Source organism: Mus musculus, chromosome 1, assembly GCF_000001635.26.
Source record: "Mus musculus strain C57BL/6J chromosome 1, GRCm38.p6 C57BL/6J".
Lineage (NCBI taxonomy): Eukaryota > Metazoa > Chordata > Mammalia > Rodentia > Muridae > Mus > Mus musculus.
In genome coordinates, this window is record NC_000067.6 from 11510136 (window position 1) to 11530294 (window position 20159).

At 38.4% G+C, this 20159-nt stretch overlaps 1 protein-coding gene across 11 annotated transcripts in view; it reads left to right on the forward strand.

The window, feature by feature from the left end:
• The window catches only part of A830018L16Rik (RIKEN cDNA A830018L16 gene), a 562288-nt gene that overhangs the window by 96521 nt on the left and 445608 nt on the right, over nucleotides 1–20159 (forward strand). For 9 of the 11 annotated variants that reach the window (XM_030254977.1, XM_006495540.3, XM_030254976.1 and 6 more), the window contains exons 2-3: nucleotides 1783–1930; nucleotides 8443–8574. Coding sequence is in view for 9 of the 11 variants with exons in the window: in XM_006495540.3 (XP_006495603.1) it covers nucleotides 1783–1930; nucleotides 8443–8574 (280 nt within the window). In the remaining 2 variants the exon portion in view is untranslated. The remainder of the gene's footprint in view (nucleotides 1–1782; nucleotides 1931–8442; nucleotides 8575–20159) is intronic. The other 2 variants (XM_006495544.2, NM_001374634.1) reach the window with 1 other exon arrangement.

Consider the following 20159-nt stretch of genomic DNA (forward strand, 5'->3'; position numbering starts at 1 on the left):
ATCTTACAGCCTCCAAGACAACTTCAACTTCACAGCATCTTTTTCCAGTGTCTGGGATCCACACATTATCTTCTGGGCTCTTCCAAAGGGCTTGAGTGACTTCTCCAGCTCTGCCCTCAGCAGCATGCACTCTAGGCTCAGGTTGACGCCACTCTACTACTGCAGCTGTTCTTGGTTATCACCCCATGGTATGGGCATCTCCAATACACAGGGGTCTCCTTTTGCAGCTAGACTTCACCAATAGCCTCTCATAGATTCCTTTCATGGGGACAAACTTTAACTTCTTTGCATGATCCCTATAGTCCTGGGCCATCAACTACAACTGAAGTTGCACCTTCACAAATGGCCTTCCCTGGCTTCTCACAACATCAAGCCTTGGCTACTCTCCATGACCACTTCATACCTTCAAAACCAGGTATTACCTGGGTGATTCTTATATATTACCAAGTCCAGCTGCAGCACAAGGTACAACCTTGTCTATCTCTGGAGCACAGGTTCTTTGTCATCTCAAAGAACACTTATCCGAACATTGTACCTCACTGATGCTGGTCTCTTCTTAATCACAACTGATTTCTTACCTTTTGCTAACCAGTATCAATCGTCTCAGTAGTCTCTTCTATTCTTTACTCTAAAGCCAGAGCCATATTTCTGAAACTGCCAAGTTCTGCCCCTTGCTGGGGTTGGAACACCCCTACACACACACACACACACACACACACACACATACATATTCTATTACCTGCTTTCACTTTTCTAACTCCGTCACTGGCTAAGTTTGGCTGTCTTGGAATTTGCTCCATAGATTGACTTTGAACTCAGCATCTGCATGCCTCTGTCTCTTGAGTTTTGGGTTTAAAGGTTTACCACCATGCACGTGTTTAAGCTTTTTTTCACCTAGAACTTGCTATGTCTCATGCTTGAACTCAGATAGCTGCTTAGCTTTGTCCTGGAATGAAAGGAGTGTACCACCAGGCCTAGGCCTAAGCATTTCATGGCCACTATTCTTCAAGACCTGGATCAAAAGCCTGTGTCTTTCAGCCTCAACATCTGGATCACAAGTGTGCCCTCCATTTCTGTATTGTAGTTCATTACAGGTTAAAAGTCCAAAGTATTTGTTGTTTAACTGCAAAAATGAACAAAAAGCTTACCTGGGTGTCGTAACACAGATGTTCATGTCTGTTTTGTGGGTAGAGACCTACTCATTGGGAGAGGACAGAGAAGAAAACGGAAAGGGAGATAGATATAGAGAGGGAGGGGTGGAAGGAGGGAAAGAAAGAAGGGATATAGGAAAAGGGAGATTTTTATAGAAATTATTCTATACATTTTATAGATTATGTGAAACTTATATGACATTGTGACTACTAAATTGTTTCTTTAATTCCAGCATGTTCTTTGGGAATTTTGAGGGAAATTATATCTTAGTATATTATAAAAGTTATATTGTTTCTTTAATTTAAAGCTTAGTTTCTAATGGGATTCCTTGAAAGAGTAATTGAAGACTTAAATTTTTAGATCATAGTTTAACAAAAAGAATTTAGATAACATTTCTAGTATGATTTTGGCTAGTTTTTTCTGTGTTTTGCTTGTGGAACACAAATGGTTTGTTTATTTGTACTACTTTGTCCTCAGAGTGAAAACAGTTTCTAACATACCTGACTAGAAGGATTCTGGAAGAGTTTTAATTAGTTGCACTGTGTGAACATTGTAGTGCCAAACATTGATGAATGCTCAGGTACTGTTTCTTCTTATTAGACGTAAATGCTTGTCTTGTTCTGTCTTTAGGAATTAATGACCAAGTTAATAACTGAGACACCTGACCAGCCAATTCCATTTCTCATTGACCATCTTCAATCTAAACAAGGAAACCAAGGACAACTGCAAAGAGCTTTGTCAGGGTCAGCAGCTCTCTGGGCAGAAAGTGAATCATCAGGTAATTGGGTGGAGGAAACCAAACTTTTGAATATATGTGCTAATTTGGGATACATCTAATATAGTGCTTATCAACCTGTGGGTTGCTACCTCTTAGGAGTTATTTAAGACTATTGGTAATCAATGATATCTACATTATAATTCATAACAGTACTAAAAAGACGATTATGCAGTAGCAACTAAAATAATTTCATGGATGGTGGTCACCACAACATGAGGAACTGTGCTAAAGAGTCTTAGCATTAGGAAGGTTGAGAACCAGTGATCTAATAGAACATTTTCAAAACTATTTTTATTTATAATATGATAAAACTAGAATTTCCCAATATTCCATGATCATAGTTTCATGTTCAAGTTTTATTTAAAACAGTCTTGATTTGAATACATTAAAATGTACTGTGCTTCTATGGATGAAAATCAGAGTGTTTCATTTAATAAAAATGATTCTGATTTGCAAAAAAATAATTTCATTCTGTATAGATTCGAACTAATCATTCCAAATTTGTGCTTCATTTTAAAAACAACTTGGTTTTAAAATATACAGCTTATTGTAACAGAAAAGTAATGAAACAATTTCTACAAAGTTACTCTTGTTTTACTCAAAACTATTCTGTATTTTTCAAAATCCTAATATTATCTATCCTGTGTGGCAAATTTAACTTTAGTATAGTAGAGCACTGGGTGACTCTGAACATTGGGGGCATCCTTCCAAGTCGAAATAGTTTGCTTTCCACATTAAATGAGGAAAACAACAAGGTAAATGTGGCTTCAATCTTTCTGCACATTGTTCTTCGGTTTGGGGTTTGCTATGAAATCCCAGTCTCTCCATGGTTTGTGCTGGTCTGTTTATTCCAACTTGATGCAACATAGAAGCATTTTAGAAGAGGGAATTACAGTTAAGAAAATACCCCTTCAAAATTGGCTTGTGGTCAGTCCTGTGGTATATTATCTTGATTGATGATTGATGTGCAATGGTCCAGTTGACTGTGGGCAGTGGTACCCCAGAGTTGGTGGCTCTGAGCTTTATAAGAAAACAGTCTGAGCAACATGAGTAGCAAGCCAGTTTCATCATAGTTTGTTATAGTTCCTACTTCTGGATTCTTGTTCTCAACTCCTGCCCTCAGTAATTGAGTGCTTCTGGAAGATTAAGGTGAAATGGAACCTTCCCATCTCAATATTTTGATGGCCATTCTATATTAGCATTGCAGTAGAAATCTTAAATAAGAAATGGCTGTTGTTTTAGGTAGGGTTTCTATTGCTGTAGAGACACCATGACCAAGGCAACATTTATAAAGGATATTTAATTGAGGCTGGCTTAAAAGTTTTGAGATTTAGTCCATTATCATCATTGCAGGAAGCATGACATTGTCCAGGCAGGCATGGTGCTGGAGGACCTGAGAGTTTGACATCTTGTTCCAAAGGCAAACAAGAGAAGACTGTCCTCTAGGAAGCTAGAAGGATGGTCTCAAACCCCATGTCTACAGTGACACACTTTTTCCAACAAAGCCACATTTATTCCAACAAGTCCATAATGCCTAATAGTGCCACGACCTGGGCCAAGCTTATTCAAACCACCACCTGTGGGTAACCAACTCTTTGTCTAATTGCCTTGGATATTGGACTGACTAGTCTCTAAATGATTCCCTAGGATGCTACCATATTGCCTTCTCTCGTACTCAGTGGAATTTCAGGAAAATATTTTTTGTATTAGTATAATAATAGTTTCCTGATAATATTACAAGTCTATACTAAGGAGGGCAGAAAGTGAATATACTCTGAAGAAGGTAGACATTGCTGGTGATGATGTCTACATAAAAGTTATTTCAGGAAACAAGAAATTACAACATGAGTTTTGCCATACAAAGCAGAGAACTCTTGTGTTGGCTTTTCCCCCTTTTGGCATCACTTAGTTGGGTTTCTAAGTCAGAGGTTTTATTGCCAACTGCTTATGTTCCTAGATGCTAAAATGGTACCCACCTTGTGATCAAATGAACATCTGTGAAGTTATAAAAGCTAATAAGGATATATCTTATTAATAATTTTACTTACGGGAGCAACAATATATTAAAATCTGAATTATTTACCAATGCACATTTAGCATTCAATGTGCCAGAAGTCAATGTATAGCTTAGCCAGCTTTATTCAGCTTAAAATCAAACTGTTGACTAGTTTACATCATCATCTGGATACTGAGCTGGAGAAGAACATATTTCTAAGCACATTCGCCTTGTTGGCAAACAAACTCTTACAGGATATGACTGAGGTCCTTATTTTCTTTCTGGCTTTTAGCCTGTGTTTTTTTCTTAGCTGTTAGCTACAAGTAGAGTTCATTGCTACATTATTCTTACATTTTGGCAGATTATTTTGTGTTAGTCAAGAAATCCAGTCAAATGGGGTTTCTACAATGAAATTATTACAATGCAATTGTAATTACTAGCTCAACAGCTTTGCTTATTATACTTGACAGATGAGAATCAATGGTCCTGTTTTCATTAAAGAAAAGGGAATAGTCTAAGTCTTGGTTAATCATTACTATGTTACTCTCCCAGATTTCTTAGAATTCACATTCCCACAAGTGTTTGTTGACTTTTCTTGGACAGGGTAGAAGAAGGGAGTAGATTATTATAGCTACTGGTTTAGTAACTTAAGTAATAATATGAAACATGAATGGCAGTAATTATCTTCCAATACATCCCATTTTTGACATAGTTTAGCACACCAATCTCCATTCCTTCATTTCTGTGGATTGTATGTTCCTTTGATACTGGATGAGTCCCATTTTTGAACCTGTTACCTTGACCCAGACCAGAGAGTCAGAATTGCATTCAAATGCCTGTTTGTATTGCTTACTAAGATGCTCCACAAAAATTCAATTTCACCAGTAAGAATTACTCTGTGTGCTTTAAGTTGTGCTGTTTATCAAAAGGTAAACTTTCTTGTTGAAGAAGAGTTGGAAATGAGAAGTAAGTGACCCATAGAATTTATACAACTCCATGGATAAATTGAGTTGAAGACATGTATTAGTCAAAATTAAAACTTGTAGACATCACTAGAGAAGTGTTTTCCAGCAGAGCCCAAATTTAGAATGATTTACTGAGACAAGTGGATGTGTTACCAGTACCAGGGTAGAAGATGGGACACAAATTCTTTGGAAGAGTTGGAAATGTTGATGAACAAAAAGTAGACATAACTAAGTGTAAAACCTGGCATAAAATATAGCAACTGTGTGTGGAAATAGACTTCTCCACAGAACCCCAGTCCAATATTTAAAAGCCTATGTATGAGAGATTGATGTGGTTAAAAACAAGAGAAACAGGATTCTAGCTGTGCTGAAACTTAGTATGTAACCTTAATTTTTTCTGTTGCATGTAACTTTCTCTACCCAGCCTTGTGTACCCAGGGAGTCACATTCTTGCACCTGTCCAGGAATTATCTCAGATCCTCAGATTGAAGAATCACACACACACACACACACACACACACACACACACACACACACACACACCAGTTAAAATTCCTTGGCTAGCAATTACTTCCCAGGTTCTTACATCTCTGGTGGCTCTGTCTCCCTCCAAGGATGGTGATAAAACTTTTTCCTGAGTCTCTCTCCTACCTGAGGGAACCTGGAGGTCCCGCCTTTTCCACCCAGCCATTGGCAGACATCTCTAATCGATGGATCAAGAACCAATTGGGGATCAGGACCTTCAGCATCAGTACTCGTAGATTACCAATTAAATCAAAATATCTGAACCTTACCCTTACATATTTCAAAGCCTACTTTTAATGAGGATTCTTAAATGTTTTAACCTCCCTTCTAGCCCACCACCCATCAGAGGTTGTGGAAAAGAAAGGATACAGGGGAAGTGGACCTGTGTAGAAATGGTTCTTTGGAGCAGATTCCATCTGCATTGTCAGGAAAACAGTTCAATAGGTATGTCAGCATTGACAGTTTGATCCAGTTGCAAATACTTCATGGATACACCAGTAGTTCAGTTCAGTCATGAGGGATTCAGAGCAGCAGGGATTCCCTGAGGTCTTTGTGGTGCCTCTTTCAACAAACACTTGAGACCAAGAAGCCACCCATATCTATATCGATAAGCAAGCCAAGCCTTGCAAAGCCACTGTCCATCACTGTCCATTGAATTCTATTTATACTTCCTCCAAATATCATGGGTACTCCATGGGTCTTGACTCAGCATGTGAGTCTGACTTAGAAAAACTCCATGTGAGCCTTTATCAACTGACATCACTCTGCCAATAACCCTGAGTCTGTGGAAATAGCAAGAGGCCATGGCATGCCACCAGAAATTTTTTGGTGTGTTTCTGTTTAAAGAGTCCCAATAAACAGAGCTGAGCTAATGCTATGCAAAGTAATGGTGGACTAATACATGTGTGTCACTAGCAAAGAACCCTTCATCACATGCCATTTCACATGCTTGCTTTAGCAGAACATCCTTTCACCTGTGTCTGCTTCAGAGAAATATTCCTTCACATGTTTGTCCTAGCAAAACACCATCCAACACAACTGTCTTTCCAAAGAACCCTTAAGTTTCCACTTTATCAGTGATAATTGATGTCAAGAAGAGTGGTTCTAAAGGATAAGAATAAGAATAGGAATAAGAAGGATAAGTGTGGTATGAGAAACGAAGCTCCTCAGAATTGAATCAAGAAAGTCTTACATCTATGGTTTGTGTAAGTTTAAAGAAGTCGTTCATGTTTCACCCATGCTGTCAGAAGGACAAGAGAAATTGTAGCAAGGTCTAGAATACTGCTGTGGGTAATGATGAGGAGTAGGGAACAGTGTGGTGAGTGCTGTTTCCTGCTTCCCTTTACTTGTGGAGGCCTCCCATTGCAGCATCTGGAATGTAGGAAGTCTCCTGCCTTGATAGTGTGTGTATGTGGCAATGGGGTGAAACATCTATTCCAGGGAGCTGCAAAAAAGGAAACATGAAAAAAATGAAGTACATGTTAAGATATGAAGTGGAGATTTAAAAATCGTGGAATGATTGTTTATGTCAGAGAAGAAGGGGAAATGTTTCAGAAGGAAGACGTGGAAGGAGGAAGAAAATAATGAGTTCTTGGATGTTAACAGAGTCAAAGAATGATGATTTGGATGGTGGTTAATGGTTCCCTTTTAAGTCATTGCCATGATTTGAGTTAGTTTGGTGCATTTTCTAATCCATTACACTCAACAGCTTAAGAATAGAGAAGAAATATTTTTCCTAAATTTCTAAGTTGTCCTATTGTTGCTTTTAAATACATCTAGCAACTCAGAGTGCAGCATGTCCTCACATGTTCAACATTTTGTGGTGTGGAACAGAAACCTTTCTATTTGTTTCATATTTTCAACAAAAAGCAATTATCTTTGTGGAATACTTCCATGTACACACACCACACTGACACCCACCTACTCTCTCTCTCCTCTCTCTCTCTCTCTCTCTCCCTCTCTCTCTCTCTCTCTCTCTCTCTCTCTCTCACACACACACACACACACACACACACACACACACAATTTTGATATTCCAAACTGTAGCTATAATTCTTCAGGAAAATAATTTTGTAGAAATGAGTTTCCCTGAATGTACATCATTAACCCCCTTCATTCAACACTGGCTGTCTCATTTTGTGGACTCCACTCTGGAGCTCTGTTGAGTAAAGTAAGCTTTTTTCTGTCCGTGATTCAATTTCTAACACTATCAGAATTCCTTTTCCAGCATTGAATACAAATTTAATGTGATATTCCACTTTCGTTTTCTGTCAGTAGTTATATTTTTTTAAAAAGCACAAAAAACTCCCTTTAAAACACTGTGTGAAATTATATTTTGACCCAGCTTTCTGGGAACCTCTTCTTTGATTTTGTTTTGTTTCATAGATTATTTTACTTATATTGGGAAGTCAAAAAAGTAAGATCCTGACATTTAATAGTTGTAAGATTATCATTTACCTTTGTGTCTTAAATCTTTTATTTTTCATTTAATATATATCATCAATTCTTTCTAGAATGATAGTTTTTTATTGATCTATACTTAAGTGTGGAGTGCTGTATCTGGTTCCAAGTATGTCAGTAGTGTAGGCATAGTTTCCCTTGCTGTTTCATCATAAAACTTGAAACTCTGGATACTATCTATCTATCTATTTATCTATTTATCTATCTATCTACCTGTCTGTCTGTTTGTCTGTCTATCTATGTACGTATGTATAATGTGCTATAATTACATGACAAATCATGACTGATACTGAAATTGCTAATATTAGTCAAATCTTGTGTCTGCTGTACTGATGAGTGAATTTCTTTCTCTCACATTTATTCAAGCAAGTAGGTAAAAACGATATCCTGACTAAGTTATTTCACAACTATGATTTATGGACAAAAGTATGAAATAAAGAACAAAATCCAATGTTTTATGAAACACAGCCTCTCTTGGTAACCATTTAAAAAAATAAGATGCTCTGTTTCATAACCAGAATTTTTCATCCTTATTATTATGATCTGTTTATATTTTGTTTTAACAGAACCCAAAGGAACGAGAAGGGATTTTAGAAGCTATGATAAACCTTGGCAGATGAATGCAAAGAAGCCTAAAAAATCAAAAAGTGATCTGGCTGTATCTAATATTTCTCCTCCATCACCAGACTCCAAATCATGTAAGTTTGTTACTTAAATGTTATTAACTTCTCAAGTCTTTGTAGTCTTGAAAGTAAAGAAAACTTAACAACTGAATTATACTTGTTTTTAGTTATTTGTTAATCCTAATGAATCCACTTTCATACCAGAATTTTCACTGAATTTCGTGCACACAACCCTCTGTTCTCCTTTATACCTTCTCAAGTATATAACTGGCTGAGATCTTTTCTGATAGTCTGTCATTTGAACATTGTGAGCTACATGAAAAATGTCTCTTACCTCTTCTGGCCTGTTGCAGACCTCCTTTGAAGCACGCCTGATTTACAGAAAAGCAAACCAAATTTTTAGAGAAGGGAAAAAGATTTTTAATCTGAATATTGAAACCAAATTAAGTCCCCTCTCCCTACTCTCCAGCATTTCATCTAAGGTCCCTTTGATTCCTGAGAGTCTCTTATCTCCCAAGTCTCTGGTGCATTCTGGAGGGTCCCTCCAACCTCCTATTTCTTGAGGTTGCCTGTTTCCATTCTTTCTGCTGGCTCTCAGGGCTTTAGTCCTTTTTCCTTACCCAAAACCAGATCAGGTTTCCCCTCTCCCCTGCCCCTCGCCCTCCCACTCCTCCCCCTCCCATCCCCATTCCCTCCCAGGTCTCTCCCCCTCTCCCCGCTTGTGATTGCTCTTTTCTCTCTCCCCTCTGCCCACCCCTTTTCTTCTGAGTGGGTGGGGGCCCTCCTGAGTATCTCCCCACCCTTGCACTTTAAGCCTCTGAGAGGCTAGGCACTTTCTTTCCCACTGACGTACATGTCATGTCAGACAAGGCAGCCCAGCTAGTAGAACATATCCCATATACAGGCTTTGGAATAGCCCCAATTCTAGTTGTTCAGGACCCACATGAAAGCCAAGTGAGTTGACTCTGTTGGTTTTCTTTTGGGGTTTCTGTCCCTTTTGGGACCCACAATCCTCCTTCCTATTCTTCTGTAAGAGGCCCCAAGCTCGGTCCACTATTTGGCTGTGGGTATCTTTATCTGTTTGAGTAAGCTTCAGGGTAGAGCATCTCAAGGGACAACATGTTCCTGTCTGCAAGCACAACAGAGTATTACTAATTATGTTTGGTATTAGTGCTTGCCCATGGGGTGGGTCTCAAATTGGGCTGTTAACTGGTTGGCCATTCCCTCAGTCTCTGTTCCATCCCCTGTGCCCACTTTAGTTGTAGATAGGATAAATTTTGGGTTGACAGTTTTATGAGTGCGTTGGTATCTCTATCACTCCACTGGAATTCATGCCTGTACAGGAGGTGGCCTCTTCAGGTTCCATATCCCTAATGTAGTGAGTCACAGCTAAGGCCACCCCCATTGATTCCTGGGTACCTCCCTTGTCTCATTTCTCTATCTCATCCTGGAAGTGCCCCCATCAGTTGCAGATTTCTATCCATTTTCATGGCCTTGTAGCCATCTCTCCTGTTCTTCCCACACCTGATCTTGAATCCGCACTCTCCTCCCCATTCCCTTCCTTCCCATTTCCCTCCCACTATCTGCCTCTTTATCTGCTGTCTGTTGTCTCACGCTACGTCAATAAACTTAGAGAAACCCTTTTCTCTGAAGAGATATGCCAGACCCCACGCACATGGAGGCTCTGTGCTCTAAATATGATACCACCAAGGCATAGCATAGCTGCCAGTGTGACAAACTCCTCATTAGATTATTTTCTGTCTTGTTAATTTATTTACAGCGTCCAGTTACAGCAAAATGTTAGCAAGAGGCTTCTAATGATGATGAAATAACAAGCCAACATCCCTGAAATATGTGTGTGACAATAAAAAACAGTGAATTTAAGTCATTCATGTATACATAATTGCCAAAATGTCTAAATTTTTGAAGCAGTTGTTAAAGATACATATTTTGATCTCTGAAGCACCATTAACAATAGCACAGTTTGCTTTTCTTGGCTCTCTCTCTTGTCTCTTGCCTTCTTGCTCCCCATCTCTCCCCATTCCCTTCCTCTCTCTCTCCGCGTGGTCATGGCCAGTCTCTACTTCTCTACTCTCTCCTTCTCTCTTCCTTTCTCTGCCTCTACTACCCTCTTAATGCCCCTCTGCATACCCTGAATAAACTCTATTTTATACTATTAAAAAAAACAACAACCAAAAGCAATAGCACAAAATAGACAAATAAAAGATTAGTAAGTTTGTCAAAATGAGAAATAAAATTATTTATTTTCCCTACAGTGATGCAGAACGTGATAGTTTCAACAAATAAAAGTACAAGTGGCTAGTGAGGAAAGTACGTGGGTGAGCATACGCACCACAAGAGCCTGAGAGCCGGAGTTTAAGCTGCAGAAGCCACATATTGCACATTGAGATCCTGATAGCCGGAGTTTAAGCTGCAGAAGCCACATATTGCACATTGAGATCCTGATAGCCGGAGTTTAAGCTGCAGAAGCCACATATTGCACATTGAGATCCTGATAGCCGGAGTTTAAGCTCCAGAAGCCACATATTGCACATTGAGATCCAGTTCCTGTTAGGTATTCATCATTCCTCATACCAATGCCATGGCATGAATGCACACCCTTATACAATAAATAAATGAATATAGAAATTTAATAGATTATAAAAGAGAAAAACAGAACACAAAGATAGGGGCTTACGTCCCAGTGTCAATAATCACATTGAATAAGAGGACTAAGCCTCCCAATTAAAAAGTAAATACTACTCCATTTTTTGTCCTTGCATTTCCTTTAGATAGGAACAATTCTAGGCCAAAATTTTTGAAATGGGTGGTTAGCCCCATCCCTCAACTGGGGGCCATGCCTATCTACTGGAAGTTGTCTCTTCAGATTCCATCTCCCCACTGTTGTTCATTTTGGCTAAAGTCATCCCCGCTGGGACCTGGGAGCCTTTCACACCTCTGGTGTCTGGGACTTTCTAGTGGTTCCTCCATCTTCTCTGCCCCAACTTGGGATTCATGTCAGGTTCAGACTGTAAACCCCCACATTATTGCTGCTGCCAAGATGTGCTTGAAGACAGGAACCTGGTATGGCTGTCCTCTGAACAGCCAAGCGGCAGGTTCCAGCAGTAGGCGTGGCAAAAAGATTGAGCGGGAAGCTCCACCCCTGAGCAAGGAGGTTTCAGGCTGGGGGAGGGGAGACTACACTGCACTAATATTTAAATTAATTGGGCAGGGAAAATTCTGCCACAATACTGAGATTAGTTTGAAAGGATACACTAGCAAGATTTTGCTGAAAGGACCCAGATATAGCTGTCTCTCGAGAGGCTATGCCGGGGCCTAGCAAACACAGAAGTGGATGCTCACAGTCAGCTATTGGATGGATCACAGGGCCCCCAATGGAGGAGCTAGAGAAAGTATCCAAGGAGCTAAAGGGATATGTAACCCTATAGGTGGAACAACATTATGAACTAACCAGTACCCTGGAGCTCTTGACTCTAGCTGCATATGTACCAAAAGATGGCCTATTCGGCCATCACTGGAAAGAAAGGCCCATTGGACTTGCAAACTTTATATGCCCTAGTACAGGAGAACGCCAGGGCCAAAAACGGGGAGTGGGTGGGTAGAGGAGTGGGGGGGTGGGTATGGGGGACTTTTGGGATAGTATTGGAAATGTAAATGAGGAAAATACCTAATAAAAAATTTAAAAAAGAAATGTATATAAAAATATCTAATAAAATTTTTTTAAAAAATTAGCGTAGCTACTAGATGAAAAGTTAATCTACATACAGCAATTGTATTTGAGTAACAATGTAGATTAGATAATGTCTTACAATAACATTTCCAATACAATCAAAGAACATTAAGAGCACATTGTTTATTCAGGAAATTATGAGACATTTCTGAAATTCAAAAGGTAAATCTATTGGCTAAATATATCTTATACATCTTGTATATTGTCAAAATGTCAACATGCTAATTTGTGTTAGTCTTTAAACATAGTTTCTATCCAAATCTCCAATAAGCATCACTCTAGAAATTGAAATAATTATTTTGAACTATTATGAGCCTCAAGATAATTTGATATTGGTAGAAGCAACTGACAAATAAGTCAATAGAACACAATAAAGAGTGCCAGAATGGATTTCCTCAAAGTTAAAGAATAAAAAAAGGAAATGCTTCTTCAACATCACATCTCACTGAGGAAACCAAAAGGTGACCCTTTCCTCAGTCATCCCCAAAGAAAAGAAAAGCATTTTCAGAGATTCAGGTTTCTGTGGCCATGACATACCAAGACATTCTGACTTTTACTTGCATGTGATGATTTAATGAAAATGCAATCAGTTCAATGGCACGTAGGACCATTACAGTATACACACACGTGTGTATGTGTATGCATTCATATATACATATCTATACACACATATGTAAATATGTGTATATATGCATACATACGTGCATGTACATGTGTGTACATATATACACATATGTGTGTATATAAATGTATATCTGTATATAGACATATGTGTGTACATATTTGCATATACACATATACATATATATGTACACTGCCTCACATCTCCAGTCGAAGTGTTTTCACCACTCCCAAAGTTAATAATATACCCATTAAGTTGTTACTCCACATTCCTGGCTTCCACTAGTATGTGCCTACCTGCTTCCTGTCTCTGTTAGTTTATCTGTTGGAATAATATATGTAAAATTACAAGTCAGACATTTTCAGTGGAGCTTATTTCATTTAGCAAGCTCTTGTTTCTCATTCACGTTTCAGCACGTGCATGATTTTATTCTAATAGCATTCCCTTATGAGGAAATACCACACTTTCTTATCCACTCTTTCCTTCATAGGTATTCGAATGTTTATACCTTTTGCCTATTGCGGATATGCTGCCATGAGCATTCATATACAACTTTTAGTGAAATAGCATTCTCTGATATCTGTGTAAATACATTATTATGGAATTGTAAAACCATATGTAATTCTGTGTATAGCCCTTTTGGATCACCTACGCTTTCCATGGAAATTATTCCATTATATTACCATCAGTGATGTGTGAAAGCTGGAACTATCAGTGCTTGTTTTCACTGAAAACATAGCCCCTCAAATAGAAGTGAAATGGTACTTCATTCATATCATTTGAGTTTCCCTGAGAACCAATGATGCTAGGTATTGTCTCAGTGACTTCTCAACTATTTGAGTGCCTTCTTAGAGATGATTATTGGTATCTTTGCCAAAGTTTAGGTGTTTTGTTACTTCTTTTATTCTTGAGTTGAATGAGTTGTTTTTATAATCAAAACAGAAATCTCTTACCATATACATGATCTGTGGGCATTTCCTCCATATTGTATGCTATCTTTTTTTTTTTCATTAATAGAGTTCACCAATGGACAAAACCTCTAATTTTTATAATCAATTTATGTGGGGTTTTTGCTTGTGCTTTTAGTGTGCTATATAAAAGTGTCTGGCCAATTTTAAGATGACCAAGACTCACTCTCTCTCTCTCTCTCTCTCTCTCTCTCTCTCTCTCTCTCCCCATCCACCCTTCCCTCTCTCCTACTAGTTATAGTGTTATTTCTTTTGTGCATCCATTGCTATGTCTTGAGTTCCTTTCTGTAAGTGGTGGAGGCAGAGCCCCAATTTCATTCTTTTACCTGTGTAAAACTAATTGTCTCAGTACCATTTGCTGAAAATAGTTTTCCCTTAGTATGTAATCTTAGTTCTTGGTTGAAGATCAGGTGAACATAAATATGAAGGTGATTTTTTTCTTTGTCAGCACCATTCTGTTTAATTAAATTGTATACTTGTAGATTTCTGAGTATATGTTAGGTTTTTTATTGGGAATTATGAGCATTTGAATTGTGTTTTTCTATCCTTTTTATTCTTTAGGGATTGTTTTAGATGCTCTCTAAACTTCACATTTTAAATAGCTTTTAAAAATCACTCTTCCTTTTCTGAACAAAGCAAATGGAATTTTGATACTAACATTCCTAAATGAATAGATTACTTTGAGGGAAATGCTAAATTTAAAAACAGTAAGTTTCTATATCATCAATGAAAAATGTCATTTCACCTTCTTGAATTATCATAAATTGTTTTCATTATGTTTTGCATAAATGTTAAGTTGAACCCTAGAATCAAAATTGTCATTTTGGTGTTGATTTTTGTAAGTGCCTGAGCTTACTTAACTGGCCAAGGTCACTTGATACGGCCATGAAGAATTAAATATGGTGGCAATTGCCAGGATCTATACAGTTGTTCTTGCCAGAATACTATGATATCTACAAACTTTTCAGGATACACAATTAATGTCTAAGACCAATTGTGCTGTCAAGCTTCCATGCTTCCTGGACTAGTTTCTTCATCAGAATCATTGTTGCTAGGCAGACACTGTTCTGCAAAGCTCTACAGCTCCATCACCCCATTCTCTTCCTCTTCTTCAAGTAGAGCATCTGCAGACATTTTGGAATCTCTTTGTCATATTCCATAGTTCCAATCAGTTTTACAGATAACCACAACTGCTTCTCAGCACTCTGAAGAAAAAACACAAACATAACCTCAGTTCCAGTGAACTACTGGAGCCCTTCAGTTGGCCAGACATAACTTCTCTTCAAAGGACATGACCTTTTAGAAGGGGCCCAAAAGTGTCCTGCAGCATTAAGGCCATTTTCACCCAAACTTTAAAAAAAGAAAAAGTATACAAAATAGAAGATAAAATAGTATAAGGGGTAGTCACAGTTCCCTACAGCCCTCCTTATTTTTTAAATAATGTTTATTGTCCATTAGCTCTTTCCACAGAAGATTGACTGAGGGTTATCTGTAATATAATGTGGTTTATTTCAAATTGTTGACAAATTTTCTTAAGAGGCTTAATATTTTATTTAGGAGAAATGTTAGTTTTTAATATTTTTTACAATGCTATAAAATAGTAAAAGCCAGTGCTAAGTTATCTAAAGTATTTAACAAAGATTTGCTATTTTTTAAATAATGTATAAAAAATAAAAGATTATTCGATCTTTATTTTTATAAACAGGTCTTTTAGTATTTTATTGTTTTAGTACAAATTAAAATACCATCAATATATAAGATATATGTATATATATATATATATATATATCTTGTTATATCTTGTTTTTATTTTATATATATATATAAAATAAAAACAAGAGAAAACAGCTTTTTAACTCTCTTTAAAGTTGTAGCAACAATCTTGTGGCATAAAGTCAGACTATTTGCCTGTATTCATTTTGCTGTTATTGTTGTTGCTGCTGCTGTTTGATGACTACCAATAGTTGAGTCATAGTCTGCTTTGGAGGGCTATAGCCAGAGTTAACTCTTGAATATATGGAGGTCCAATATCAGCCTTAAACCAGATGTAACCATTAGCATCTCCTTGTTTTCTAAGAAGACTGATGGCAGTCTGGCATGCAATATTAGCATTCGCAAATGCCAGCTGTCTAACCATAATCATTTCAGCCTCACCATTAACTGTCTGGTGACTGCCTACCTGCAAAACACAAGAAACAAAATCTTAATGTGGTTTGTCAGGTCCCTGTCTAATTGCAGAAAGTTCCTTTCCCACCACCCACTATCTAGAATCCAGTGACTTATGCTATCCCTTTAAAGCCAAAGCCCTGATTTACCCATAAGTATCAGGGAGGGGGATTTGTAAGCCTGTAAGCCATCATTGAGTATCACTCTATACATGCCTTGTCCTATAACATTTCAAAAGTATGGGCACATAATTTTGTAGGTTTCTAATAGCTTTGTCCTGACATAATTGCAAGTAATCAGTCTTCTTCCACAGTAAATATTCACTTTTAGACAAGCTTTGCTTCAGATCCTCCTGCCAGAAGGAAGAAGAATTTCCTCAGAAACAGAATCCAGGACAGACAGTGTAAAAAGAGCAGTTGATCCATATTGAGCCTGCTTAAAATCCTTAACAGTTTTAAATGGATTGGAAATCTAATTTCTAACTCTTTTTGCCAGGTTATTACAATCAGGCATTTTATTAACTAGGAAAAAAATCCCCTCATGTCTCCTATCATCTCAATTACCATGTGGTTGCTGGGATTTGAACTCAGGACCTTCAGAAGAGCAGTCAGTGCTCTTCTGCTGAGTGCTTTTCTGCTGAGCCATCTCTACAGCCCTGTATGTGTGCATGCATCTCCTGGACACTATGCAGAGCCTCTTACATCAGATATCTGTACTGTAATTTGAAAGGAATTAATTCTCTTATCAGGAGAGCAAGAAAGTTCTTTAATAATCTCAGTAAGAGATAAAGTGAATCAGCAAAAAAGTTTCTATGTTATCAGAAACTGCATTAGTTGGGTGGGTTTTAAGAGCAGACAAAATTGGAGCTGGAGGAGGGGGAGCAAACTCTACACGAGGAGAAGAATCCTCAAGAGAGAGAGAGAGACAGAGAGAGAGAGAGAGGATATTCGGGTTCTAATTTTTCTTCAATTCTCAGTATTCTGCTTTTCTTTGGTCATATTAGCTGTCACTTTTTTCTATATTCATTTTATTTCTTTCCAATGATAAAAAAGCATCCACTTGCACCTAATTCTCCCTGAATTATTCTTCCTATTCCTAACCGGGACCAAGTTCTGGGTTTCAGAGAGCCCTCTTCAGGGAAAAAAAAACAACAAACAAACAAACAAACAAACAAACAAAAACGCTGAAGTTAGTTAGCCAAGGAGCTCCAGGAATTCCATCAACTATTGGTGTCCCACATTAACTACTGCCTCCAGCAACAAAGTTTGCAGAATTTCTGCAAACAAACGTTCTTCCTCAGACCATACCTGTCTCATGTTTTTACCCATAGTGGACATTCCTTATGTGCATATGTGGATTCTTGTTTGTTTTTTAAAGGTTTACTTATTATGTGTAAGTGCACTGTAACTGTCGTCAGGCACCTCACAAGAGGGCATCAGATCTCATTACAGATGGTTGTGAGCCACCATGTGGTTGCTGGGATTTGAGCTCAGGACCTTTGGAAGAGCAGTCCGTGCTCTTACCCACTGAACCATCCCTCAAGCCCTGCATGTGTGGATTCTTATGACTTTTTAAATATAAGATAACTGCCATCCTCAAACTATAATGTCTTTACTTCTTTTCCAGTTGGAGTGCTTTACTATTTCTCTTTACTTAATTTCTATAGTTAGAAATTCCCATGCAAAATTGTCTAGAAATGACAAAAACTGGTCATGAGTTTGTGCTTGTTATTGTCTAAAAGAGTCTCTCAGCTTCAAATCATAAAGGACCGTAATATACTGTGAGACATTCCTACTTGTGAGGATCTTCTCTCAAGTTTGTCAAATTCTTTTAAAGAAAATGTGTTCAAAATTCAATCACTTTTTGAGACTGTGTAATTATTCATTTGTATTCTATCAATATACTATTTTTTATCTGTGAATATATGTTTATTTATTTTTTATTAGATATTTTCTTTATTTACATTTCAAATGTTATCCCCTTTCCTAGTTTACCCTCCGAAAATCCCCTATCCCCTCCCCCTCTTCCTGTTCCCCAACCCACCCACTCCCATTCCTGATTCTGGCATTCCCCTATACTGAGGCATAGAGCCTTCTCAGGACTCCATTGCTCCCATTGATGACTGACTAGGCCATCCTCTGCTACATATATAGCAGGAGCTAAAAGTTCCACCATGTATTTTCTTTGATTGGTGGTATAGGTCCAAGGAGTTCTGGGGATGCTGGTTAGTTCATATTGATGTTTCTCCTATGAGGCTTCAGTCCCCTTCAGGTCTTGTAGCCGCCTGTGGCCACACAAACTGGGATCCTGAGCGGGAGGCTGGAGCTGTAAAGTAGAGAAGGCGAGAGAAGTAAAGAGACCAAGACAAATTTCTGGTCATGGCCCAATGTTTACTAAGAGTCTGCTTATACAGGGGAAAAGCCCATTTCCCTGCCATGCCAGGCTTCTTAATGCTTTGTTGCTAAGTTGTTAACTAGTCTGTCAGAGCTCTTAACATTAGGTCGTTAATTCCACAGGTTGCCAGCTATTTCAGGAATGTCTCAGGAAGACAGGTTCAGCCTCTCAGTGGGTATCGGGCATCTTGGAGAAGAGCAGCAGCAGGTGACAGAAAAATAAAGCCATCTAGGTCAGAAGGCTCCACCTCAGGTGTTCTCATGCACAGTGGCAGCAAGGTCTGAATCAGCCTGCTCAAGGCTGGGGGAGGCTACAAGCTCCCCGGGTATTTCTCTGCCATCTTCATTGTGGACCTTGCTCCGTCCAGTGGATGACTGTGAGCATCCACTTCTGTATTTGCCAGGCACTGGCAAAGTCTCACAGGAGACAGTTATATCAGTCAGGCTCCTGTCAGCAAGCCCTTGTTGGCATCTGTCAGGGTTTGGTGGTTGTTTATGGGATAAATCACCAGGTGGGGCAATCTCTGGATGGTCGTTCCTTCAGGCTCAACTCAGAACAGTGTCTCTATAACTCCTTCCATGGGTATTTTATTCCCCATTCTAAGAAGGAACAAAGTATCAACACTGTGGTATTCCCTCTTCTTGAATTTCATGTGTTTTGCAAATTGTATCTTGGGTGTTCTAAGTTACTGAGCTAATAACCACTTATCAGTGAGTGAATATCATGTGTGTTTTTTGTGATTGGGTTAACTCATTCTGGATGATATCCTCCAGATACATCCATTTGCCTAATAATTTCATAAATTCATTGTTTTTAATAGCTGTGTAGTACTCCATTGCATAAATGTACCACATTTTCTGTATTCATTCTTCTGTTGAGGGACATCTGGGTTCTTTCCAGCTTCTGGTTATTATAAATAGGGCTGCTATGAACATAGTGGAGCATGTGTCCTTATTACAAGTTGGAACATCTTCTGGGTATATGCCCAGGAGAGGTATTGCTGGATCTTCCGTCTGTACTATGTCCAATTTTGTAAGGAACCACCAAAGTGATTTCCATAGTGGTTGTACCAGCTTGCAATTCCCACCAGCAATAGAGGAGTGTTCCTCTCTCTCCACATCCTCACCAGCATCTGCTGTCACCTGAATTTTTGATCTTAGCCATTCTGACTGGTGTGAGGTGGAAATCGAAGGTTGTTTTGATTCGCATTTCCCTGATGATTAAGGATGTTGAACATTTTTTCAGGTGCTTCTCAGTCACTATGTATTCCTCAGTAGAGAAGTCTTTATGCATCTCTGTAACCCATTTTTAAACCGGTTTATTTGATTTTCTGGAGTCCAGCTTCTTGAGTTCTTTGTATATATTGGAAATTAGTCCCCTATCTGATTTAGGATTGGTAAAGATCCTTTCCCAATCTGTTGGTGGCTTTTTTATCTTTTTACAGTGTCCTTTGCCTTACAGAAGCTTTGCCATTTTATAAGGCCCCAGTTGTTGAGTCTCAATCTTACAGAACAAAACATTTCTGTTCTGTTCAGGAATTATATATCCCTGTGCCAATATCTTCGAGGCTTTTCCTCACTTTCTTTTATATATGTTTCAGTGTCTCTGATTTTATGTGAAGTTCCTTGATCCACTTAAACTTGAGCTTTTTACAAAGAGATAAGAATGGGTCAATTTGCATTCTTCTACATGATAACTGCCAGTTGTGCCAGCACCATTTGTTGAAAATGCTGTCTTCTTTCCATTGGATGGTTTTAGC